The sequence below is a fragment of the Scyliorhinus canicula genome, chromosome 18 (genome assembly GCF_902713615.1).
Source record: "Scyliorhinus canicula chromosome 18, sScyCan1.1, whole genome shotgun sequence".
In the NCBI taxonomy this organism is placed as follows: domain Eukaryota; kingdom Metazoa; phylum Chordata; class Chondrichthyes; order Carcharhiniformes; family Scyliorhinidae; genus Scyliorhinus; species Scyliorhinus canicula.
Window position 1 is genome coordinate 41,122,634 of NC_052163.1, and position 22,244 is coordinate 41,144,877.

The window sequence follows — 22,244 nt, forward strand, 5'->3', positions numbered from 1 at the left end:
CCCGGTGGAGTGCGGATCATACAGACCCATTTCACTGCTCAATGTGGAGGCAAAAATATTTGCAAAAGTCCTAGCCAAGCGGTTGGAGAACTGCGTACCAGAGATGGTCACAGAAGACCAGACAGGTTTTGTTAAGGATAGACAGCTAACTGCGAACACAGACGACTGCTGAACGTGATAATGACTCCATCCGGGGAGAGAACACCAGAGGTGATCATCTCCCTGGACAAAGAAAAGACCTTGGCGTCGAATGGAAATACCTCGGAGGTACTAGAGCGGTTTGGGCTAGAACAGGGTTCACCTCATGGGTGAAACTCCTGTATAATTCACTCAAGGCGAGCATATAGACCAATGCCACCAGCTATGAATACTTCCAGCTGCACAAGACCAGGATGCCCACTGTCCCCACTCGTTTGCCCTGGCAATCGAGCAGCTGGCAATTGTCCTGAGAGCAGCAAGGAGGCAGAAAGCACAGAGTCTCGCTCTATCCAGATAACCTGCGTCTCTACATCTTGGACCCACAAAGTGATATGAAAGGAATCATGAAGCTCCTGGGAGAGTTCGGAACCTTCGCGGGCTACAAACTTCACCTGGGCAAAAACAAAGTATGCCCAGTGAACCCGAGGGAGAGGGGGTGGGCTGGAGGGACTATTTAAAGTAACCTAAAGCAAATTCCGCTGCCTGGGGTTCATGATTGCATAGGACTGGGCATGAATCCATTAGTGGAACCTGACCAGTGTGGCGGAGAAAATAAAAGAAAAAAGAGCTACAGAGATAGGATACAGTGAGTGGAGTGGTGTTAGAACAAAGAACAAAGCAAAGTACAGCACAGGAACAGGCACTTTGGCCCTCCAAGCCTGTGCTGACCATGCTGCCCGTCTAAACTAAAATCTTCTACACTTCCGGGGTCCGTATCCCTCCATTCCCATCCTATTCATGTATTTGTCAAGATGCCCCTTAAACGTCACTATCGTCCCTGCTTCCACCACCTCCTCCGGCACGAGTTCCAGGCACCAACTACCTTTTGTGTAAAAAAAAAAAAAAACTTGCCTCGTACATCTCCTCTAAACCTTGCCCCTCGCACCTTAAACCTATGCCCCCTAGTAATTGACCCCTCTACCCTAGGAAAATGTCTCTGACTATCCACTCTGTCTATGCCCCGCAATTTTGTAGACCTCTATCAGGTCGCCCCTCAACCTCCGTCATTCCAGTGAGAACAAACAGAGTTCATTCAACCTCTCCTCACAGCTAATACCCTCCATACCGGACAACATCCTGGTAAATCTCTTCTGCCCTCACTAAAGCCTCCACATCCTTGTGGTAGTGTGGTGACCAGAACTGAACACTATACTCCAAGTGTGGCCTAACTAAGGTTCTATACAGCTGCAACATGTTGTGGAGTTTTGGGGGGGGGGGGGGACCCCAGGAAAGGACTATGAAATAACGTATGAAGGGAGTGGGGGACCAGCTCAGAGGAAAATGACTTGCACAGAGTAACCCATGCATTTATTCATGCCAAATGTGTATTAAATGTAAAAACGTCAATTAAAAATATTTTATTTATTTATTTTTTTTAAGTTTACAGGATTAAAAAAGGAATTCTTGTACTCCGGGATGAGACAGCTAAAGGCATTGGTGGCCATATGAGGGACAAAGAGAGGCATACCAGAGATAGAAGAGCTTAGAGAACTTGGAGGACTTTAGAGTTAGAGGAAAGGAGGGGCAAGGCCATGGAGAGAACAGAACACAAAGCTAAGAATTTTTAAAATGTTGTTGGACCAGGAGCCAAGGTAGATCAGAAAGTACAGAAAAGATTCGAGATCAGGGGTCAGTGCAAATCAGGATGCAGGCAACATGATTTTGGACGAGCTCATGTTTAACAAGGGTGCCAAATGAGTGTTAATAGGAAATCACTGGATCAGTAAAGTCTGAGCTAACGAAAATGTGGATGAGCATTTCAGCAGATGAGAAGAGTCAAAGACCGCTGATAAACACATGGTCTCGATGGGAGCGACAATATGATACACACTGCTCAGGATCAAATAGAACAACAAGGCTGTGATTTGGTTCACCCTGATGCAATAGATCAAAGGGCAGGGCTTGGGGCGGGAGCCAAAGACTCCAGGCTTCAGTCTGTCCAATGTTTAATTGTAGGAAAGTGCCACTCGTCTTTGTTTGAATGTCAAGCAAGCATTGCTTGCCCTTTTCCTGAATGATTCCATAATATGGTCTCAAATGCCAAAACAGCCCCACACTTTTGCCACTACAGTTTGCATATCTAACTTGAAAGTTTCAAATATTAGGCCACTATGCATAGCAACAGTTCAATAATGCACACAATTGGTTTTCAAATCACATTATAAACTGATCAACCGGGAATACACTTCTTCCTAGGTAAACTGGGCCATAGTCACCTATAGTCTGTCTGCATTCAGCACCTCTGGAATTGTCTGTTCTGGACTGAAATATAGGAAGATGCAATATGCAAACTGCACAAAGTTCAAACTCAAAAAGGTGTATTTCTGGCTCCTTTGTCTTCATGTTTGAACCACCAGTTGATGTGTGTTAGATTGATTTTACCGTATCTGCAGTTCACTTATGAATTCATGCATCACATCCTTGGGTTAGATGGTATCACAAAGCACTCTGAAGCTGCGTGCACATTATTAAACCTTACAGAAAATACAGCAGCCCAAACTTTGCTGGGGTGGGGATGAAGCATTGGCTTATGTTATCATTATCCCTCAAAGAAACTACAACTTTAGGAGGTTTGGCATGTGCAGATTAGTACAGAAATCCTGCATTTGCCTTTTGTAACACAATGCAGACATCCTTCAATGGTAGCCATCACTGAAATGCAGCTTTCCCATCACCACACTACCATTGAAGCCCCTTAATTTGCACTTTATTCTATGAATCAGGTGCAACTAGGGATTTTAAACATCAGTATGATTAATAGAACCAAACCTTAAAATTTGTATAACCTTAGAATGCTGTTAGATGATTACTAGATTCAACTATTTTATAAATTTTTAGCTTCCCCATTCACCATGTGGGTTTCAATCTTTAATTTGGTCAATACAAAACATTTCCTCGTGGCTTTATTTGACAACATTTTGGCTCCTGGGATTTCTATGAATTAATTCATAGGATTGTGATGAATGTAGTAATTTCAGATATATTGTACATATTTGATGTAGTAAGTGTAGAAATCCTGGGCCGCTCTTAAATTCTGGTTTGCAAGACAGTAGGTTCCGGTACAACTAAAGCATCATAGAATCACAACAGTGCCGCACTGACCCTCCAAAAGAGCACCATGCTTAGGACCACTCCCCTGTCCCACCCCCATAACCTTTGGAGGGCAATTTAGCATGGCCAATCCAACTAACCTAGCTCAGAAAGAAGGGGCAGAACTTGGATCAGTATGTTACTGCATTGAGATTGCCGAGCTGAATTTTGAGTTCGAGCAACTGAAGGATGGTGAGAGATTGGATTGTCTTCAGAACAAGAGATCCCGCTATGAAAGCACATCTCCACCACCCGAGGGCATGGGGATGGCGGCCCACTGTACAGTGAGGGACCCAGGAAAGGACCCTGGCAACAACGCATGGACGAGGGGAGAAAAAGACCGGCATACAGGAACATCACTTGTACATTGTAACCAATGCATTTATCCTTACCGAATATATAGCGTAAAAAACGTAAACTTCAATAAAACCATTTCAAAAATCATTTTTTGTAAAAACAAAAAGCACATCCGATGAGAAGAGAAACTACACTTCCATAACCAAAACAGTACAGAAGCCAGATGTAGTAACGGAGTGAGTGACAAAATAAAGTAAAATGGGATAAAGCTGGCAAATTATTTCCAGGGCTGAGAAATGAACAGCTAATAAGAATGCAAATATGTGAACAAAACACAGCCCACTTGCCCACCTGGGATTAAACTAGATTGGCAGGGAGATGGGAACCAGAGGGCAGGTTCAGGTAGGACAAATTCAGAATGGGGAGCATGACACAGAAAATTAACGAGGGACTCTGAAAAATGGAAGGAGCAGATGGAAGGAGCAAAGGTTACAAAGTGGAAAGCACAGTAATTATGGCAGGGTTAAAAGGTATATATTTAAATGCAAGGTGCATAGCAAACAAAGCTAATAAGCTGAAGGCACAGATAACAATACTGCCACGTGTATATCACGGAAACTTGGCAAAAACGGCAGCTCAACTTAGCACACGTGGCTATGGGTCCCAGGTTCGATTCCCTGCTGGGTCAGTGTCTGTGCAGAGTCTGCACGTTCTCAGTGTTTCTCCAGATGCTCCAGTTTCCTCCCACAGTCCAAAGGTTCGGTGGATGGGCCATACTAAATTGCCCTTAGTGTCCAAAAAGGTTAGGAGGGGTTATTGAGTTACAGGGATAGGGTGGAAGTGAGGGCTTAAGTGGGTCAGTGCAGACTCGATAGGCCAAATGGCCTCCTTCCGTACTGTACGTTCTATGTTCTAACATCTCTGGATATAGGGTGAAAGAGGGGCTGAAAAAGATGGGGCATTATTGGTTTAAAGATCAACTACAGCTGTGGACGGATGATGTACTAAATGAATCAAATCAGGTTAGATGGGTTGATCTCAAAAATAAAAAGCAAGACAACCACACTGCAAGGAGTGTATTATAGACCCCTACGTGAGGGAAATAGATGCTCAAAAATGTAGGCAAATGCAAAAATAATGGGCAATAATTGTTGGAGACTTCAACCACCATAATATCAACCGGATAGGAGCAGCATAAAGGGCAGAGGGAACAAAATTATTGATCTGCATTCAGGAGAACTTCAGCTAGCATGTAACAAGCCCAATAAGAGTGTGTGCAATTCTAGATTAATCTTAGGAAGTGAAGCTGGGCAGGTGGTGAAGTAGCAGTGGAGACCATTTTGTTGACAATGGCCAGAATAGTTAGATTTAGCAGAAATACAAAAAAAGATAAAGATAGAATAGGAGTCCCAAATTGGGGAAAAGACAACTTGACAAAGCTATGGGGTGATCTAGCGAAAGTGGACTGGTTACAGCGGCTTGAAGGGAAATCAGTGACAGTGCAAGATAAAGTGGAAAAAGCTTACGAAAAATAAATTAGCACGCCTAGATCAGTACATAAAATTCAGGGGTGAAGTAAAAATGGAAATCAGGAAAGCAAAGAGAAGATACAATAAACAACTAGCAGGTAAAACCAAGAAAAATCAGTATATTAAGAGCAAGAGGATAACTTAGAAATGATGCGGCCTATTATGGATATAGAAAATAACTTGTGCATTGCAGAACATTTGGGCAGGATTCTTATTGATTATTTTGTCTCTCGTCTTCACAAAAGGAGGGAGATAATGAAGACATTCTAAGAGGAGGATTGTGAAATATTAGATATGATAAGCACAATGAGAGAGAGGAAGAACCAGAGGAACGGTCATCCTTAAAAGGTGGATAAATCACCAGGACTGGATGGATTGTATCCCAGGCTGTTAAAGGAAGCAGTGAGGAAATAAGAAGGCAGGGAGGAAATAGTAAAGTAAAAGCCCATGGAATACAGAGGAATGTGGCGAGTTCGATGCAAAATTGGTTCAGCAACAGACAACAAAGGCTAATGATCCTTATATGTTTTTGTGAAAGAGGATTCCAGTGGCACTCTACAGGGCTGTGTTGAGTCCCTTACTGTTGTGGTATTCATAAATGATTTGGACTTAAACGTAGGAGGTATGATTGGGAAATTTGTAGATGACAAAAATCAGCCGTGTAGTTGATAGTGAAGAGGATAAATGTGGACTTCAAATGATACCAATGGTATGGTTGAACAAGCAGAAAGGTCCTTTACGGAAAGTGCAGGACAAATCAAACCCAGCCAATTACCACCCCGTCAGTCTACTCTCAATCATCAGTAAAATGATGGAAGGGGTCCTCAACAGTGACATCAAGCAGCGCTTGGTTAATTACTTGCTCATTGATGCTCGGTTTGAGTTCCACGAGGGTCACTCATCGGAACATAAGGAATCAGGAGCAGAAGTGGGCAATTTAGTCCTTTGTACCTGCTTCCCCCATTCAATCAGATCATGGCCGATTTCTTCCTGGTCTCAAATCCACCTTCCCACCTGTTGCCCATATCCCTTTAAATGGTTTCATGAAGGAGATCGATACATTTTTTGATTTTAGAAATGGGTTAATGACTCAGATTCCACCCCACTATAGGGCAGCAATTTCCATAAATTCACCACCCTCTGTGAGAAGTAGTTCCTCCTCATCTCAGTTCTAAGACTCCATTATATCACAGACCTCATTATGGCTTTAGTTTAACAATGGACAAAACAAACTGAATTCCAGAGGGGAGGGGACTGCCCTGGACAATAAGGCAGCATTTGACATGGCATCAAGCTTTGGTAAATCTGAAATCAGTCGCAATCAAGGGGGAAACTCTCTGCTGGTCAGAATCACACCAGCACAAAGGAAGATAGTTGTAGTTGTTGGAGGTTAATCATCTCATCTCCGGGACATCACAACAGGAAAACCTCAGGGTACTGTCCTGGGCCCAACCATCAACAGCTGCTTCAGCAATGACCTTCCTTCCATCACATTAGAAATGGGTCACTGATGATTGCACAATGTTCAGCACCATTCATGACTCCTCAAGATACTGAAACAGGCCATATCTAAGTGCAACAAGACCTGGACAATATTCAGGCTGGAGCTGACAAGTGGCTAGTAACATTCGCGCCACACAACTGCCAGGCAATAACCACCTCCACCTTCAAGAGTGAATCTAACGATTATCCCTCAACATTCAATGGAATTATCACTGCATTCACTAACAACCTGGGATTACCATGGATCAGAAACAGAACTAACTGTATGTTGTGGCTACAAGAGCAAGTCAGGGGCTTGGAATCCTGTAGCAAATAACTCATCTCCGGACTCACCAAAGTTTGTCCACCATTTACCTTTTTTTAAAAAAAAATAATTTTATTCAAATTTTCAACAAGTTTTAACCAAAAAAACCAAAAGAAAAAGCGAAACAACAGTACCCCCCCCCCCCCCCCCAAATACAGAAGCAACAAATAAACAAAAATAATAGTTAACATGGGAACAAATACACATATCCAATACAGGAAAAAGGACAAGCCCCCCCCCCCCCCCCCCCCCCAGGTTGCTGCTGAAATGGACCATCCTCTACTGCTCCGCTAGAAAGTCTAGAAACGGTTGCCACCGCCGGAAGAATCCTTGCACCGACCCCCTTAGGGCAAACTTGACCCTCTCCAGTTTGATAAACCCAGCCATATCGTTGACCCAGGATTCCACGCCCGGGGGCCTCGCATCCTTCCACTGCAAAAGGATCCTGCGCCGGGCTATCAGGGACGCAAAGGCCAGAATACAGGCCTCTTTCGCCTCCTGGCTCCGCTGCAACCCCAAATATTGCGAGCCCCCTCCCGGTTCAACCGTGGACCCAACCACCCTTGACAACGTCTCCGCAACGCCCCGCAAAAGCCCTCCAGCACCAGGCATGCCCAAAACATGTGGGTGTGGTTTGCTGGGCTCCCAGAACACCTGACGCACCTGTCCTCACCCACAAAGAACCGGTTCAGCCTAGTCCCAGTCATGTGCGCTCTATGCAGTACCTTTAGTTGAATTAAACTAAGCCTCGCGCAGGAGGATTTCACCCTCTCCAGGGCAACCGCCCACGTCCCCTCATCAATCTCCTCTCCCAGCTCCTCCTCCCACTTCTCTTTCAGCTCCTCCACTGAGGCCTCCTCCCCCACCTGCATCACTTGGTAGATTGCCGAAATCCTCCCTTCACCGACCCACGTCCCTAAGAGCACCCTGTGTTCTGAACCCCCTTGGCGGCAACAGCGGAAACTCCGCCACCTGCTGCGTAACGAACACCCTTACCTGCATGTACCTGAAGGTGTTCCCTGGGGGGAGGCCCAGCCTTCCCTCCAACTCCTCTAGGGTCGCAAACTTCCCATCGGGAAAGAGGTCCCCCATCCGCCTGACATCTGCCCTGTGCCAGCTCCGAAACCCTCCGTCCATCCTCCCTGGTACAAACCGGTGGTTCCCCCGTATCGGGGACCAGACTGAAGCCTTTACCTCCCCCCTATGCTGCCTCCACTGCCCCCAAATTTTGAGGGTAGCCGCCACCACCGGACTCGTAGTATACCTTGTTGGGGGGAGCGGCAACGGCGCCGTCACCAGCACCTCTAGGCTTGTACCCACACAGGACGCCACCTCCATCCTTTTCCATGCTGCCCCCTCCCCCTCCATCACCCACCTACGTATCATCGCCACATTGGTGGCCTAGTACCCACATAGGTTGGGCAATGCCAACCCCCCCACATCCCTACCCCACTCCAGGAACACCCTCCTCACCCTCGGGGTCTTCTGCGCCCACACAATCCCCATAATACTCTTATTTACCCTCCTGAAGAAAGCCTTCGGAATCATAATAGGGAGGCACTGGAAGAGGAACAAGAACCTCGGGAGCACCGTCATTTTGATAGACTGGACCCTGCCCGCTAGGGAGAGTGGCAACACATCCCACCTCCTAAACTCCTCCTCCATCTGCTCCACCAGCTTCGTAAAATTGAACCTGTGCAGAGCCCCCCAGCTCCTGGCTATCTGGACCCCCAGGTACCCGAAACTCCTGTCCGCCCTTTTCAGCGGAAGCTCCCCAATCCCTCTCTCTGGCTGCACCACGAACAGCTCACTCTTCCCCACATTGAACTTGTACCCAGAGAAGTCCCCGAACTCCTCAAGCATCCTCATCACCTCCGGCATCCCCCCCACCGGGTCTGCCACGTACAGCAATAGATCATCCGCGTATAACGACAAACGATGCAACCCCCCCCCCCCCCCGGTTTCCTCCCACAATCCAAAGATGTGCAGGTTAGTTGCATTGGCCATGATAAATTGCCCTTAGTGTCAAAAATTGCCCTTAGTGTTAGGTGGGGTTACTGGGTTATGGGGATAGGGTGGAGGTGTTGACCTTGGGTAGGGTGCTCTTTCCAAGAGCCGGTGCAGACTCGATGGGCCGAATGGCCTCCTTCTGCACTGTAAATTCTATGTAAATCTATGTCCTCTATCCTCCTGGCCAATATCTTTGCGAGCAGCTTCGCGTCAACATTCAGGAGCAAAATCGGTCTATATGACCCGCACTGAAGGGGATCCTTAATTATCCCGCTTCAGAATCAGTGAGATCAGCGCCCTAGACATTGTCGGGGGCAAAGCCCCACCCTCCCTTGCCTCATTCAAGGTCCTCACTAGAAGCGGGCACAGCAGGTCTGAAAACTTCTTATAGAATTCAACCGGGAACCCATCGGGCCCCGGTGCCTTCCCTGTCTGCATGCTCCCCATCGCGTTAACCAGCTCCTCCAACCGAACTGGCGCCTCCAACCCCCCCACCTGCTCCTCCTCCACTCTCAGAAACCTCAGCTTACCCAGAAAGCGGTCCATCCCTCCCTCCTCCACTGGGGGCGCTGACCGGTATAGCTCCTCATAAAAAGTCCTGAACACCCCGTTGATGCCCCTCGCACTCCGTACCAGATGCCCTCCTCCATCCCTGACTCCCCCCATCTCCCTAGCTGCCTCCCGCTTCCGGAGCTGGTGCACCAGCATCCGACTCACCTTTTCCCCATATTCGTATATTGCCCCTTGCGCCCTCCTCCACTGCGCCTCTGCCTTCCTGGTGGTCAATAGATCGAACTCTGCTTGGAGGCTGCGCCGCTTCCTCAACAACCCTTCCTCCGGGACCTCCGCGTACTCCCTATCCACCCTCACCATCTCGTCCACCAGCCTCTCTCTCTTCTCCCCCCTCTCCCTATGCGCCCTGATGGAGATCAGCACCCCTCTAACCACCGCCTTCAGCGCCTCCCAGACCACCCCCACCTGCACCTCCCCGTTATCGTTAATGTCTAGGTACCCCTCTATACACCCCCGGACACCTCCTCGCCCGACAACAGCCCCACCTCCAACTGCCACATCGGACGCTGGTCCCTCCCTTCCCCCAGCTCCAGGTCCACCCAATGCAGAGTGTGGTCCGAAATGGCTATCGCCGAGTATTCCACACCTGCCACCCCCGGAATCAACGCCCTACTCAAAACAAAAAAGTCAATCCGGGAGTAAGCCTTGTGGACATGGGAGAAGAACGAAAATTCACTAACCCCCAGCCTCATGAATCTCCAAGGGTCCACCCCTCCCATCTGGTCCATGAACCCCCTCAGCATTTTGGCCGCCTCCTACCCGTCCTGGACCTAGAGCGGTCCAGTGCTGGGTCCAGCACAGTGTTAAAATCCCCTCCCATTATTAAACCCCCTGCCTCAAGGTCAGGAATCCGGCCCAGTATGCGCCGCATGAAGCCTGCATCGTCCCAGTTTGGGGCGTACACATTGACCAGCACCACTCGCTCCCCCTGGAGCTTACCACTTATCATCACATATCTGCCACAGCAATCCGCCACCACACTCGACGCCACAAACGATACTCTCTTCCCCTCCAAACGTTCCCCACAGTGGCAAATCCTTGTCCCAACCCCTCCTAAGAGCCTACGTTCCCCTTCGGCCCTTCCAGCAGCAACCCAGTACCCCCCCCCCCCCCCCCCCCCCCCCCCCCGCCGCCAAGCTAGGGCCACCCCTAGCTGCGTTGCCCCCCTCATTGTACTTCCATAAGTCAGCTGACTCCTGCTGACCGGCCGCTCCCACCACCCCAACGACCTCACCAGTGTAATACTGCTACTCCCCTCCCTGCCCACCAACAGGCACAATCCCCTCCAACTTCGGCCCCAGCGCTGGAAAAAACCCCGCGTATCCAACATTAGCCCCGCCCCCCAGCCCAAAGCGCGGGGAAAAAGGCAGCGCCACTCGCTCGGTCGGTCTCGCCCCCTCTGACGCAGCTCCTTTTCCAGGCCCCAACTCCGACCCAGATCATCCTACACCCCCCCCCCCTCCCCCCGGCCAATCCAATACCCCCTTCCCCGAGCCCGATCGACAGGCCTACAAAACATCCCACAAACTCCCCAAGAAACAAGTAACAAGGAAAGAAAAACCCAAAACACTATACAACAATTCCCGACCAACCCCCAACCCTCAGTCGGAGTCCAGCTTTTCAGCCTGAACAAAGGCCCAAGCCTCCTCTGGGGATTCAAAGTAATAATGACGGTCTTTATAGGTGACCCAAAGGCACGCCGGCTGTAACATGCCAAACTTCACCCCTCTCCTGTGTAGCACTGCTTTCGACCGGTTATAACCGGCCCTTTTCCTCGCCACCTCCGCGCTCCAGTCCTGGTAGATACGGATCTCCGCATTCTCCCACCTGCTGCTCCGCCCCTTCTTGGCCCACCCGAGCACACATTCTTGGTCAACAAAACAGTGAAACCTTACCAGAACTGCCCTTGGCGGCACGTTGGGCTTAGGCTTCCTCACCAGCACCCGGTGGCTGGACCCCGCTCCCATCAGCGAGTTCAGCATTGTGACCACATAGGCCCCCAGGTCCAATCCCTCCAGCCCCTCCGGGAGGCCCAGGATCCGCAGATTATTCCGCCGCGAGCGGTTCTCCACTTCCTCAAGCCTCGCCTGCCATTTCTTGTGGAGCGCCTCGTGCGCCAGGCCTAGTATTTCATCCTCGTTCTCCGAGGCCTTATGCCGGATCTCGCGGATCTCCGCCCCTAGGGCCGTCATGCGCCGCATGAAGCCTGCATCGTCCCAGTTTGGGGCGTACACATTGACCAGCACCACTCGCTCCCCCTGGAGCTTACCACTTATCATCACATATCTGCCACAGCAATCCGCCACCACACTCGACGCCACAAACGATACTCTCTCCCCCTCCAAACGTTCCCCACAGTGGCAAATCCTTGTCCCAACCCCTCCTAAGAGCCTACGTTCCCCTGGGTCGCCAGGAGCTTGTCAAAAGAGGCCTTTATTGGTTCCAGCAGCTCATCCTTAAGCTCTCTAAAGCATCGGTGGAGCAGCTCCTGCGGCCACGCTGCCCGTTCCCCACCCGCCGCCATTTTGTTTTTCCTCCCTCGCACCTTTCTCTGCTCCAGTGTAGATTTCTTTATCGCCCCGTTCCTGGTCCAGTCCATCCAACAGCAGGGAAGTATCGTAGCTGCCTTCCCACACCGGGAAAAGGTCCGTCCAGTGCCGTTACAGGCCCTAAAAAGGACCCAAAAGACCGAAGAAAGCGGGAGCCACCGAACATGCGGCTTAGCTCCGCATCGCCGCAACCGGAAGTCTCTTGTCCACTATTTACAAGGCACAAATCGGGAGTGCGATGAAATACTCTCTACTTGCTTGGATCTATGTCGCTCCAACAACATGGAAAGAACAAAATAGTTTAGTGGATTGATACCCCATTCTCAAATATTCACTCCCTCCCATCACTGGTGTACAGTGGCAGCAGTGATGTACTGGCAGCAGTGTACACCATCTACAGGATGGACTTCAGGAACTTCAGGCTTCTTTCACAGCACTTTCCAAGCCCACAATTCTACTATCTAGAAGGAAAGGGCAAAAAATACATGGGAACACCACTACCCGGAAGTTCACCTTCCAAGTCTCACGCTAGCCGGACTTAGAAATGTAACACAGTTCCTCTACTGTCGCTGGATCAAATTCCTTGAACTCCCTTCCTAACAGCACTGTGGGTGTACCTACACATGGACTGCAGAAGGTAGCTCATCGCCACCCTCAAGGGAAATTAGGGATGGGCATTAAATGTTGGCCTAGCCAGTGCTGCCCAAATCCCATGAACAAATTAAGAAAATGATAACCGGCAGCTCACCATATTAGCCTCAACTTCAAATACCAGCCGAAAGAGAGTTATTCCACAAAACAACAGCAATCGTGATACTATGTCGAGGATCAGCAGAATGTGATGAGAGAGCAACACGAGCTAATTTCACCCCTTCTCAGGGCTTGGGTACAGAGGTGAATTGTAGGATACCCACCACCACCGACCGGAGATTAGCTAATGTGTTACAAACTGTTCCATTATTTAAACATGGGCGAAACATGAGCTATTTATAAAATTGGAGGTATTGTGGGCTCACCTTTATTGAAAAACATAGAAGCCATCTGACCCATTTCGATTCGTTCCACAATATCAAATGCATCATCGGTGCGAGCTCTTTCTGGGCATAACAACAGGCGATAGGGTTGTTAGTGCACAGACTCAAATAATGGAAAGGACATCAAATTCAAACATTTTACATTATTTCTTTACCCCTTTCTCTATCCTAGACAAACTTCTGCTAAACCTACCTACACCTGTAGATCCATTTTGTTTATTTTACTTGTCCCATTATCATTCCCTTTTGCTTTGTATTATCTTCCCTCAATATTTGAGCGGTCCCGCTTTCTGCCTTACCACAGGCCTTTCCCTTGTGTTCTTTCCTTCCTTCCGTGTACTCTTTCCATGCCTCTGCACTCACTTAAACCTGTTGTATCTGAAACTTTTCTTAGTTTGGATGAAAGGTCACAGAACTTAAACACCAACTTAGCTTTTCTCTCCACGGGTGCTGCCTGACCCGAGTATTTCCACCAATTCTTTTATAAGTTGGAAAGGACTGTATTAGGCACAGTTGTAACCTTTAGCAGTTGAACATTCTGCAAATCAATCGTCAAATCACAAAATATGGTCAGATTTTAATGTTTAACCTAACTGGTCTTCATACTGAAACCAAGGCAAGACCCAAAAGCTAACAAGTGAATGGAGAGAAAAACAAACACGAGCCAATGGGTTGAAAACAGCAGTTAAATGCTCTGGAATTCAGGTATCATGCAGAGGACAAACCAAGGACGGGACTATTAAGATTTTCAACATCTTTGGATTCAGAAGCTCAATACATTATGGTGTCATTTGCAACTGATAATATACTAGGATGCTGCAGTTCAGCCTGGATAAATACCTCTGGGCCTAAAATGTACGAAGCAAAATATTGCAGTAGTAAATCAAATAAAAACAAAGGCGCTGGAAATGTTCCACAGGTCTGACAGTCTGACATCTGTGGCGAGGGAGTAAATTTCTCAGGTCTGTGACCATTCATCATAATTTAAATAAGTAGGTGGGTAAACTAGTGATGTCCAGGCTATTGTTCAGCTGCTAATTCTACTTCCTTTCATTATCAAGCTGAGCTACCTCCCATCTGCCCCACGCCTACACCAAACTCATCTTGTCCACGAAACCCAACTCCTACTCCATTGAACCAATCTGCACTAACTCCTCCTTGCTGGATCTCATGGCAGCTGACATTGTAAATAATGCAAGAACTTTATTTGTCCAACACCTTTCGCAAGTGCTTTGCATCCAATTGAATACTTTTCAAGTCTAGTCACCATTGCACTGTGGCAGCCATTGTGTATAGCAAATTCCCCCAGTCGCAATGAGGTGCATAACTGGATAATATTTGGCATTGATTGAGGAATATTGGTCTTGACACTGGAGGAACACCCCTGCTCTTCAAATAGTGCCACGGGATCCAACTGATAGGGTAATCCAAACCTTGGTTTAAGGTCTCATCCAAAAAAGCAGCACTCTCTCAACTCCACAATCCTGCCTGAGAAGGAAAGCTGCTTCAGGCAACCTGATAATTTCTTAAAACTTCCTACATTTTGGACAAAGTTGCTTTTGTAAGGATTAGCCAGTAAAAACATGCAATTTCAGATTTTAGTCATTTGTTTCATACTGAAAGATAATTGAGTTTACAAAAACTTGCCTCAATACTTACGCACTGAAAGAATCGGTCGCGCCTCGGACCGATCGTAACCATCCAGTATTGCATTATTCTTGTCATCGTCGGAATCTGAAGAAGGATCACTATCACCCACCTGCAAAAACAACAAGCCTGGTGAGCACCTCTTGTGGCTCAGAAGCACTTTGGTATGCTACTTTTTATTTAAAATAAATTTAGAGTACCCAATTAAGATTTTCCAATCAAGGGGCAATTTAGCATGGCCAATCCACCTACCCTGCATATCTTTGGGTTGTGGAGGCGAAACCCACCCAAACGCGGTGAGAATGTGCAACCTCCACACGGGCAGTGACCCAGTGCTGGGAGCGAACCTGGGACCTCAGCACTGTGAGACAGCAGTGCTAACCACTGCACCACCGTGCTGCCCGAGGTGCGCTACTTCTGAACTATGACCTCCAGTCTTGCTCATCTTAATGACTGGAAACTTATGTGCTGGGATTCACAGAAGCTGAAAATTCATGATCTAACCCGAAATCCACCCCCTCTTTACTTTCTACATCTCAGTTAACATTTGCTCATTGGCACCCTGGTAAAATGAGCCTGCTTTCAGACCATTACCTAGACATCAACAATTCCCACAGTGACTCAATGGGAATAAATGAATCACAGGAACCTTCTGCAGGGCTCAACCTATGCACACTACTGTAGTTTTAAATAACTTACACACGTCCCAACTTCATACTTGCAACTCATCTCCCAACAATTTCTCAAATTGGTGAAATCTTAAGTTAGTGAAATACTCCAGTTCCAGGAAAGGAAGTCCAACTATTGCATTTGGAGGAAAGACACCTCACTTCAATTTGTTCCAAAGGCATCCCAGGACCAACAAAAACAGACCTTTTAAACTTTTAGCATGGCCCCACACACAAAGCAACTTAAAAAAGGTCAATCAGATTTCTGTGCGGCCATGTGGTTCAGGGGAAACATTGCCCATTGCCCTTTTACCAGTAACGGATCTGGAACAGCATTGTGAATTTCACTCCATAGTTGGGTGCAAAAGGTGTATAGTGTCTCTCTCTCCGTCTCCCCTCCACCCCGTTATTTATTCCTGCTGTACCCATCTCTTTACCTCCCTCACCCCCCTCAATTCCCCTCTCCCTACCCTCCCTCCTCCTGTTCTTCGGTGCCATGTTGGCCCCTCTAACCCCTTCCCTCGCTCCATTGGCTGTTGGCTTAAAACTCCCCTTAATCTTAATAATCACTACATCTCTTATCGAAATGTTAGGAGACTCTGATGCCTATGTCTGCTCCACATGCCTATTACCTTTAATGATGCAAGATGCTTCTGTCCTTGCACAAAGCTGGTAAACTCAGTCTTATTCAGTGGCCAAGTTAATGAGATTGTTTACTTCAATCTTATCTGTAGCCTTATTTTAATGACTTGGATTGCATCACCAGCCCAGTCTACATTCTCTTTAACTCAGGCCAGAATTTCTGGTCTCTGGATGGTAGCACCCAAACATCCCCCACCATCCCTTCAAACATGCATTAGCAGGCTCTTGAAGTCCCAACACACTGACTACACATTCGTTGCCTGGGAAGTTTGAAATGCTGATGGACAGCTTCAGCGTCTGGATCCCCTGGTGAAAAAAAGGCTCCAAACGTGGAGGATTGAAAACTTTGGATAGTTCCGACCCACTTACCTTAATAGTCATCCACAAAAAGGTAGAATGATCAAAACCAGTTTTAACTCCTGGGTATATCCGATACCGACGCCACTCAAACACTACCTACTTCCTCACCAACTTACCTGCTCTCCATAGCTTCTCAAAGTGGCTTTGAGACATTTAAAACTCTCTACTGAACCTAATACAGCAACTACCAAAAAAGGGTGTGTGGCTTCTATAATAATCCTTTTGCTGCTTCCTGACAGGTTTATTGCACTGCGCAAGTTCAGAAGGATCCTCCATCAGATGACAGCCCAAACAAAAAGTCAGATATAGGGATCTTGACCCTGATCTGAAGTTCTGTAGGAACCTTGCATCATCCTGGTAATTTCTCCAAACAGATCTCAATGCATTTCCATCCTTTGGTGGCTGAGATTCAATCATGACTTTCAAAGGAAATTGGATAGTTGCCTGAAAAGAAAAAAAGATGTAGGCTACAATGAATGGGTGGGGAGCAGGACTAGCCGTGTTGCTTGAGCGGCACGGTGGTGCAGTGGTTAGCACTGTTGCATCATGGCGCCGAGAATCCAGGCTCTATCCGGGCTCACTGTCCAAGTGGAGTTTGCACATTCTCCCAGTTTCTGCATGGGTCTCACCCCCACAACCTAACTATGTGCAGGGTAAGTTTACTGGCCATGCTAACTTGCCCCAATTGGGTACTCTAAAGTTATTTTAAATAATAAGATTAAGGACAAGCCATGTTGTTCTTGCAAAGAGATGGCACAGACACAATGGGCCAAATGACCTTCAATTCTCGAACAATTCTACTATTCTTTGAAATCGAATAGGCAAAACGATGCTGCAGAATGGGATACTTGATCACACAGCCAATGAACAACAAAGTTCAGTTTGCTGAATTGATAATACTTCCACACAAGTGACCATATGCTTCCAAGATTTGTTCAATAAACTCTCCCAAATCATTTTCAATCTCTACAGCTGGATATTCTCTCATAATTATCCTAGGTTTATCCACATTAAGATGTATCTGCCATTTTGCAGATGTGCCGTCAGGTTAAGCCTCCCTAGACAACATTCTGATTAGTTACCTACTAAACATTGCAGAGAATTAGAGCCCTAATTGACAAGCAAATTTACTGATGACATCAAACAATGTTTACTGGGGAATTTAGCACTTATACAGCATCCCAGGTCCTCCTGGGAAGACTGCTCAAAGAGCGTTTGCGACAGCAGGTACAGAGGTAACACAGACTGGAGATATTGCTATGGATTCCATTAAGCAGAGAAAGTGGAGAGGCCACAATGGATTTTTAAAATCAAGTGTTTTAAAAGCTAAAATCATGCAGGACTATTTTTCGCTGCTGGGGAAGCCAGTGACAGAGGTCACAAATTTTAAACAAAAGGGTTTAGAAGGCATTTTCATGGGGAAGAGTTATGCTCACCTGACAGAGGACATGATTGAGACAAGAGACAATTGCAACTTTGGGCAAATTGAATAAATATTTGAAGCAAAATATACTGGATTAAGAATAGGGCTTGGAGTTGCTTGAGAAAAGAGTCAGTTACAAATTAAACCCTTTTGTTTTGTTGTATGGTTAACAATTTCTCTTCCCACACCTTCACCTCTTAATTCATCCCAGAATACCTTCACTAGCCCCAAGTTACCGATCAGCCAAATTAACAAAATTACTTGTCTCATTCAGCCACATTTAATTTTTACAGAAAGGTCTGAAAACAATTCAACACATGATTTGATTGAAATGTCTTATTCAATTTGTACTGATTCACTCATTTTAGCAGAGAAGTAATGAAATGATTTGATTTCCCTGCACTGTTAATGTGAAAAGAGCAATGGTGGCATATATCAATAATAATGCATCTCCTTTATAAGTTATTACCTCAATAAATGAATCAGAAATTCTATTCACCATATCTATTGAGTGAATGTTTTTTGCACATTAATGGGCAAGGAGCATTTTATTTTATTTTTTTTTTTAAAAAGGAAAAGCTTTTAAAATAGGACCAGAACAGCTTTCAACCTTGGGCAGAGTTGGATTTTAGTTTGACTTCAATAGTACTGGAGAATACATTTGTCAGAGGTCAGCCTCCCTCCAGCCACTCTTCCATTTCAGAGTCTGTTCATATTGCACTCCTTTCAGAGCCTGTTTATATCGCACTCCATTATCAGCGTCTCTTGAAAGAGAACAAAATTCTGTGGTAGAGATTCTGCTTTGCCACAGTCCACAATCAAGGTGCAAATCGTGCCCAATTTCAAAGTTGGATTTTCTTGTTCAAGGTTTTGCTCAAAACTAGCATGCATAACAACGATATATTACTCCATCAACCAGAACAATTGGGTAGCCTTTCAAAATTAAGTTTATTCACATTTATTTTTACATCAAAGAATGCTGCAATACAAGTAACAACACGTGTTGTTTGATTAACAAAAGGTGGAAATTAATGAAATTCTTAAAAATCTGTGTCCGACATGCCTGTGCAGCTCGCCACCACCTTCTCAGGGGCAATTAGGAATCGACAATTAATTCTGGCCTAGCCAACGGCTCCCACGTCCCGTAAACGAGAAAAAAAACATGTTATCACCAGCGCACAACTGCAGCAAAACATCCACACTTTTGTATCCCGTTCCCATTGCAATAAATGACCAACATCCATCTGCCTTCTTAAATCACTTTTATGTGCGTATAAACATTTTGCGATTTGTGTAACAGAACACCCAACATCTGCACCTCAGGAGTTCAACAATTTAACTGTGCTGCTCATGTATTCTTCCTTCCAAAGTGGACAAGTTCACATTTTCCCCCATACTGCATCTGTCAAATCTTTGCCCCCTCATATAAGCTACATCCTTCACAATGTGGCAAGAGCAAATTTAGCAACCATACATTCAGGATCATCCAAGTCATTGCTGTAATTGTGAATAGTTGCAGCCCCAGCATGGACCCCTGTGACACTCCACTTGTCACATCTCGTCAGCCAGAAAATGACCAATATATCCTTACGCCCGGCTCACTAATCAATCCTTTATCCACCACAATAATAACCTTTATCGTCACAAGTAGGCATATATTAACACTGCAATGAAGTTACTGTGAAAAGCACCTAGTTGCCACATTTCAGCACCTGTTCGGGTACAGAGGGAGAATTCAGAATGTCCAAATTACTAACAGCACGTCTTTCGGGACTTGTGGAAGGAAACCGGAAGAAACCCACGCAGACAGAGAGAGAACGTGCAGACTCCGCACAGACAGTGACCCAAGTCGGGAATCGGACCTGGGACCCTGGCGCTGTGAAGCAATAGTGCTAGCCACTGTGCTACCGTGCCGCTCACCTTAATAATACCGTACCTCCTTAATAATAGAGTCTAGCTTAAACTAACTGGCTTGTAGTATCCTGCTTTCCAGAAAAGAGTCGTCATATTGACTATTTTCCAAACTGATGGGACCTTGATAGAATGTAGGGAATTTGAGGAAATTGAAATCATTGTATCCATCATCTCAGCAGCCACTTTGTTTCAGACTCTAGGATGAAATCCTTTAGAGTCTGGGGACTTGTCAGATTTTAGTACGCTTTCCCGCGTGACGAACCTTTAAGTTCCTTCCTCCCTTTCACCTTCTAATTCACACATCTCTAGCTAATGTTTATCCTCTATAGGTGAAGATAGAGACAAAACATCTGTTCAAGTTGCCTGCCAGTTTCGTATTTTCCGTTATTAATTCCCCAGACACACTGGTGGACCAACACTCACTTTACTTACTCGTTTCTTTTCTAAATACCTGTAGAAATTCGTACCATCAGTTTTGACATTTCTGGCTAGCTTTCTCTCATAAATTCTCCCTCATTAATCTTTTGGCTATTCTTTATTTCCTGCCCACTCTACTGACCTGCCGTTCATCCTTGCAGAATTAAATGTTTCTTTCAATTTGATACTAGCTTTAACTTCCTCAGTTAGCCATGGATGGTGTGTCCTTCCCATAAAATCTTCACTGGAATATATCTTTTGAATATTCTGAAACATCTCCTTAAATGATTGCTGCTGCATATCTACTGACCTATCCCTTAACCAAAATTTCTCAGGTCACTTTAGTCAGATGTCTTCATGCCCCATTACCCTAAGTTTTAGACCCGTTCCTGTCTCCCTAAAACTGAATGTGAAATTCAATCATATTATGATCAATACGGGGCAGCACGGTGGCACAGTGTTTAGCACCTCTGCCTCATGGCACCAAGATCCTGGCTCTGGGTCACTTTCAGTGTGGAGTTTGCACATTCTCCCCTTTTTTGCGTGGGTTTCGTCCTCACAACCCAAAGATGTGCAAGATAGGTGATTGGCCTCGCTAAATTGTCCCCTTTTGTACTATAATTTTTTTTTTTTTTTAAATGATCAATTTAGCAGCACCTTCACTTGGAGGTAATCTCATTGCACATTAGTTAGCTCTACAACCTGCTGCTCGAAGAAACCGTCCCAATTATCCAGCCCCTTTGTCAACCTAGCTAATCCTATCTATATGAAGGTTTAAGTCACCCATGATGGTTGCCTTACCTTTCTCACTAACTTCTATTATTTCTTTCTGTATACCCATACCAGTGTGGTTCTGTTAGGTAGGGCTTATACAACCTCTCTGACAAATGACTCGCCTTCACTGTTTCTCATCCCTACCCAAACAGATTCTACATCTTGACCTCTAGAACCAAGCTAATCTCTATTGTATTAATGCCACCTTCAATTAAGAAAGCTACCCGTCCAGGTTTTCCAAGCTGCTGTCCTTTTTCCTCGTATATTCAGATCTCAGTCTGTCATTTTTCAGCCATGTCTTTGTACTGATCATCAGGTCATAGTACATATTTATTTCTATTTCCACCATCAATTAATCTGCCTTGTTGCAAATGCTATGTGCATTAAAGATACTAGAGCCTTTAGTTCTGCCCTTTTATTATTTTTGTAACTACTAGCCTTATCTGCTGGCTCACACTTGGGAAGGATGTTAGGGCCTGTGTTGATTTCCTTATTTCCCATTACTTTTATTTTCCGTGATAATTTTTGATTCATGGATGTGAAATGGACAAGCACCTTTTAAGTCGAGCAGAGGAAGTGAGGAACTCAAAAGTTACAAAATAGCACACTGTGCTAGCTTTTGAACAGCAGAACTCAGACTACTGGGGAGAGATCGGAGGGAGAAAGATTGGAGCGATTCTGTTTGGGTTGCTGATGGCCAATGAATTGGCAAAAGGCCATATTCTGCCCAACAACAGGTAGTGATTGGGTCTTGAAAACAGAGGAAAGGACAGATGGATCCTGGATGCTTGGAGAAGCTGTGAGATCTCTCCCTCTCTTTCTCCAGAAAGGCTGCAGAATCTGCAAAAAACCTGGACGAATCTACAGTGAAAACAATTACAGACCGAAAGCAGAAACCTTAGATCATAGTTAACCAGTTGCATTTCTTGAATTTTTAATTAGTTATTAATAAAAATTAATTGTATAAATTTACAAACCTGGTGACTGTAGTTATTAGGCAGCCAAGGGTCAAAGTGTTCTAAGAATTATTTGTTAATTTCAATTGCATTGTGACTCCTGGGCAAGTGGGGCTGGAATTGACTATGCACTGGCCCAGGAGTCATAACAAGGAACAAAACATACACAACCTGTCATGTTCTCTTTGCTACCTTGCTCCCCTGCCTTCTGTTCTCTATTTAATTTATCATATTTTCTCAAAATTAATCCTTCACTTCCACTATTTAAAGCTCTCTACCATCCTAGTTAAACTAACTCACAAGAGCACTGACCCTGGCATGATTCAGGTAAAGGCCACCCCAATGGTACAGCTCTC

The 22,244-nt window shown here is 45.9% G+C and overlaps 1 protein-coding gene across 2 annotated transcripts in view; it reads right to left on the bottom strand.

Moving 5' to 3' along the window:
• The window catches only part of tmem104 (transmembrane protein 104), a 230,228-nt gene that overhangs the window by 162,662 nt on the left and 45,322 nt on the right, over positions 1-22,244 (bottom strand). For both annotated transcript variants that reach the window (XM_038777287.1, XM_038777288.1), the window contains exons 5-6: positions 14,747-14,846; positions 13,070-13,150 (exon numbers count right to left, since the gene is read on the bottom strand). In XM_038777287.1, coding sequence (XP_038633215.1) covers positions 13,070-13,150; positions 14,747-14,846 — 181 coding nt within the window. The remainder of the gene's footprint in view (positions 1-13,069; positions 13,151-14,746; positions 14,847-22,244) is intronic.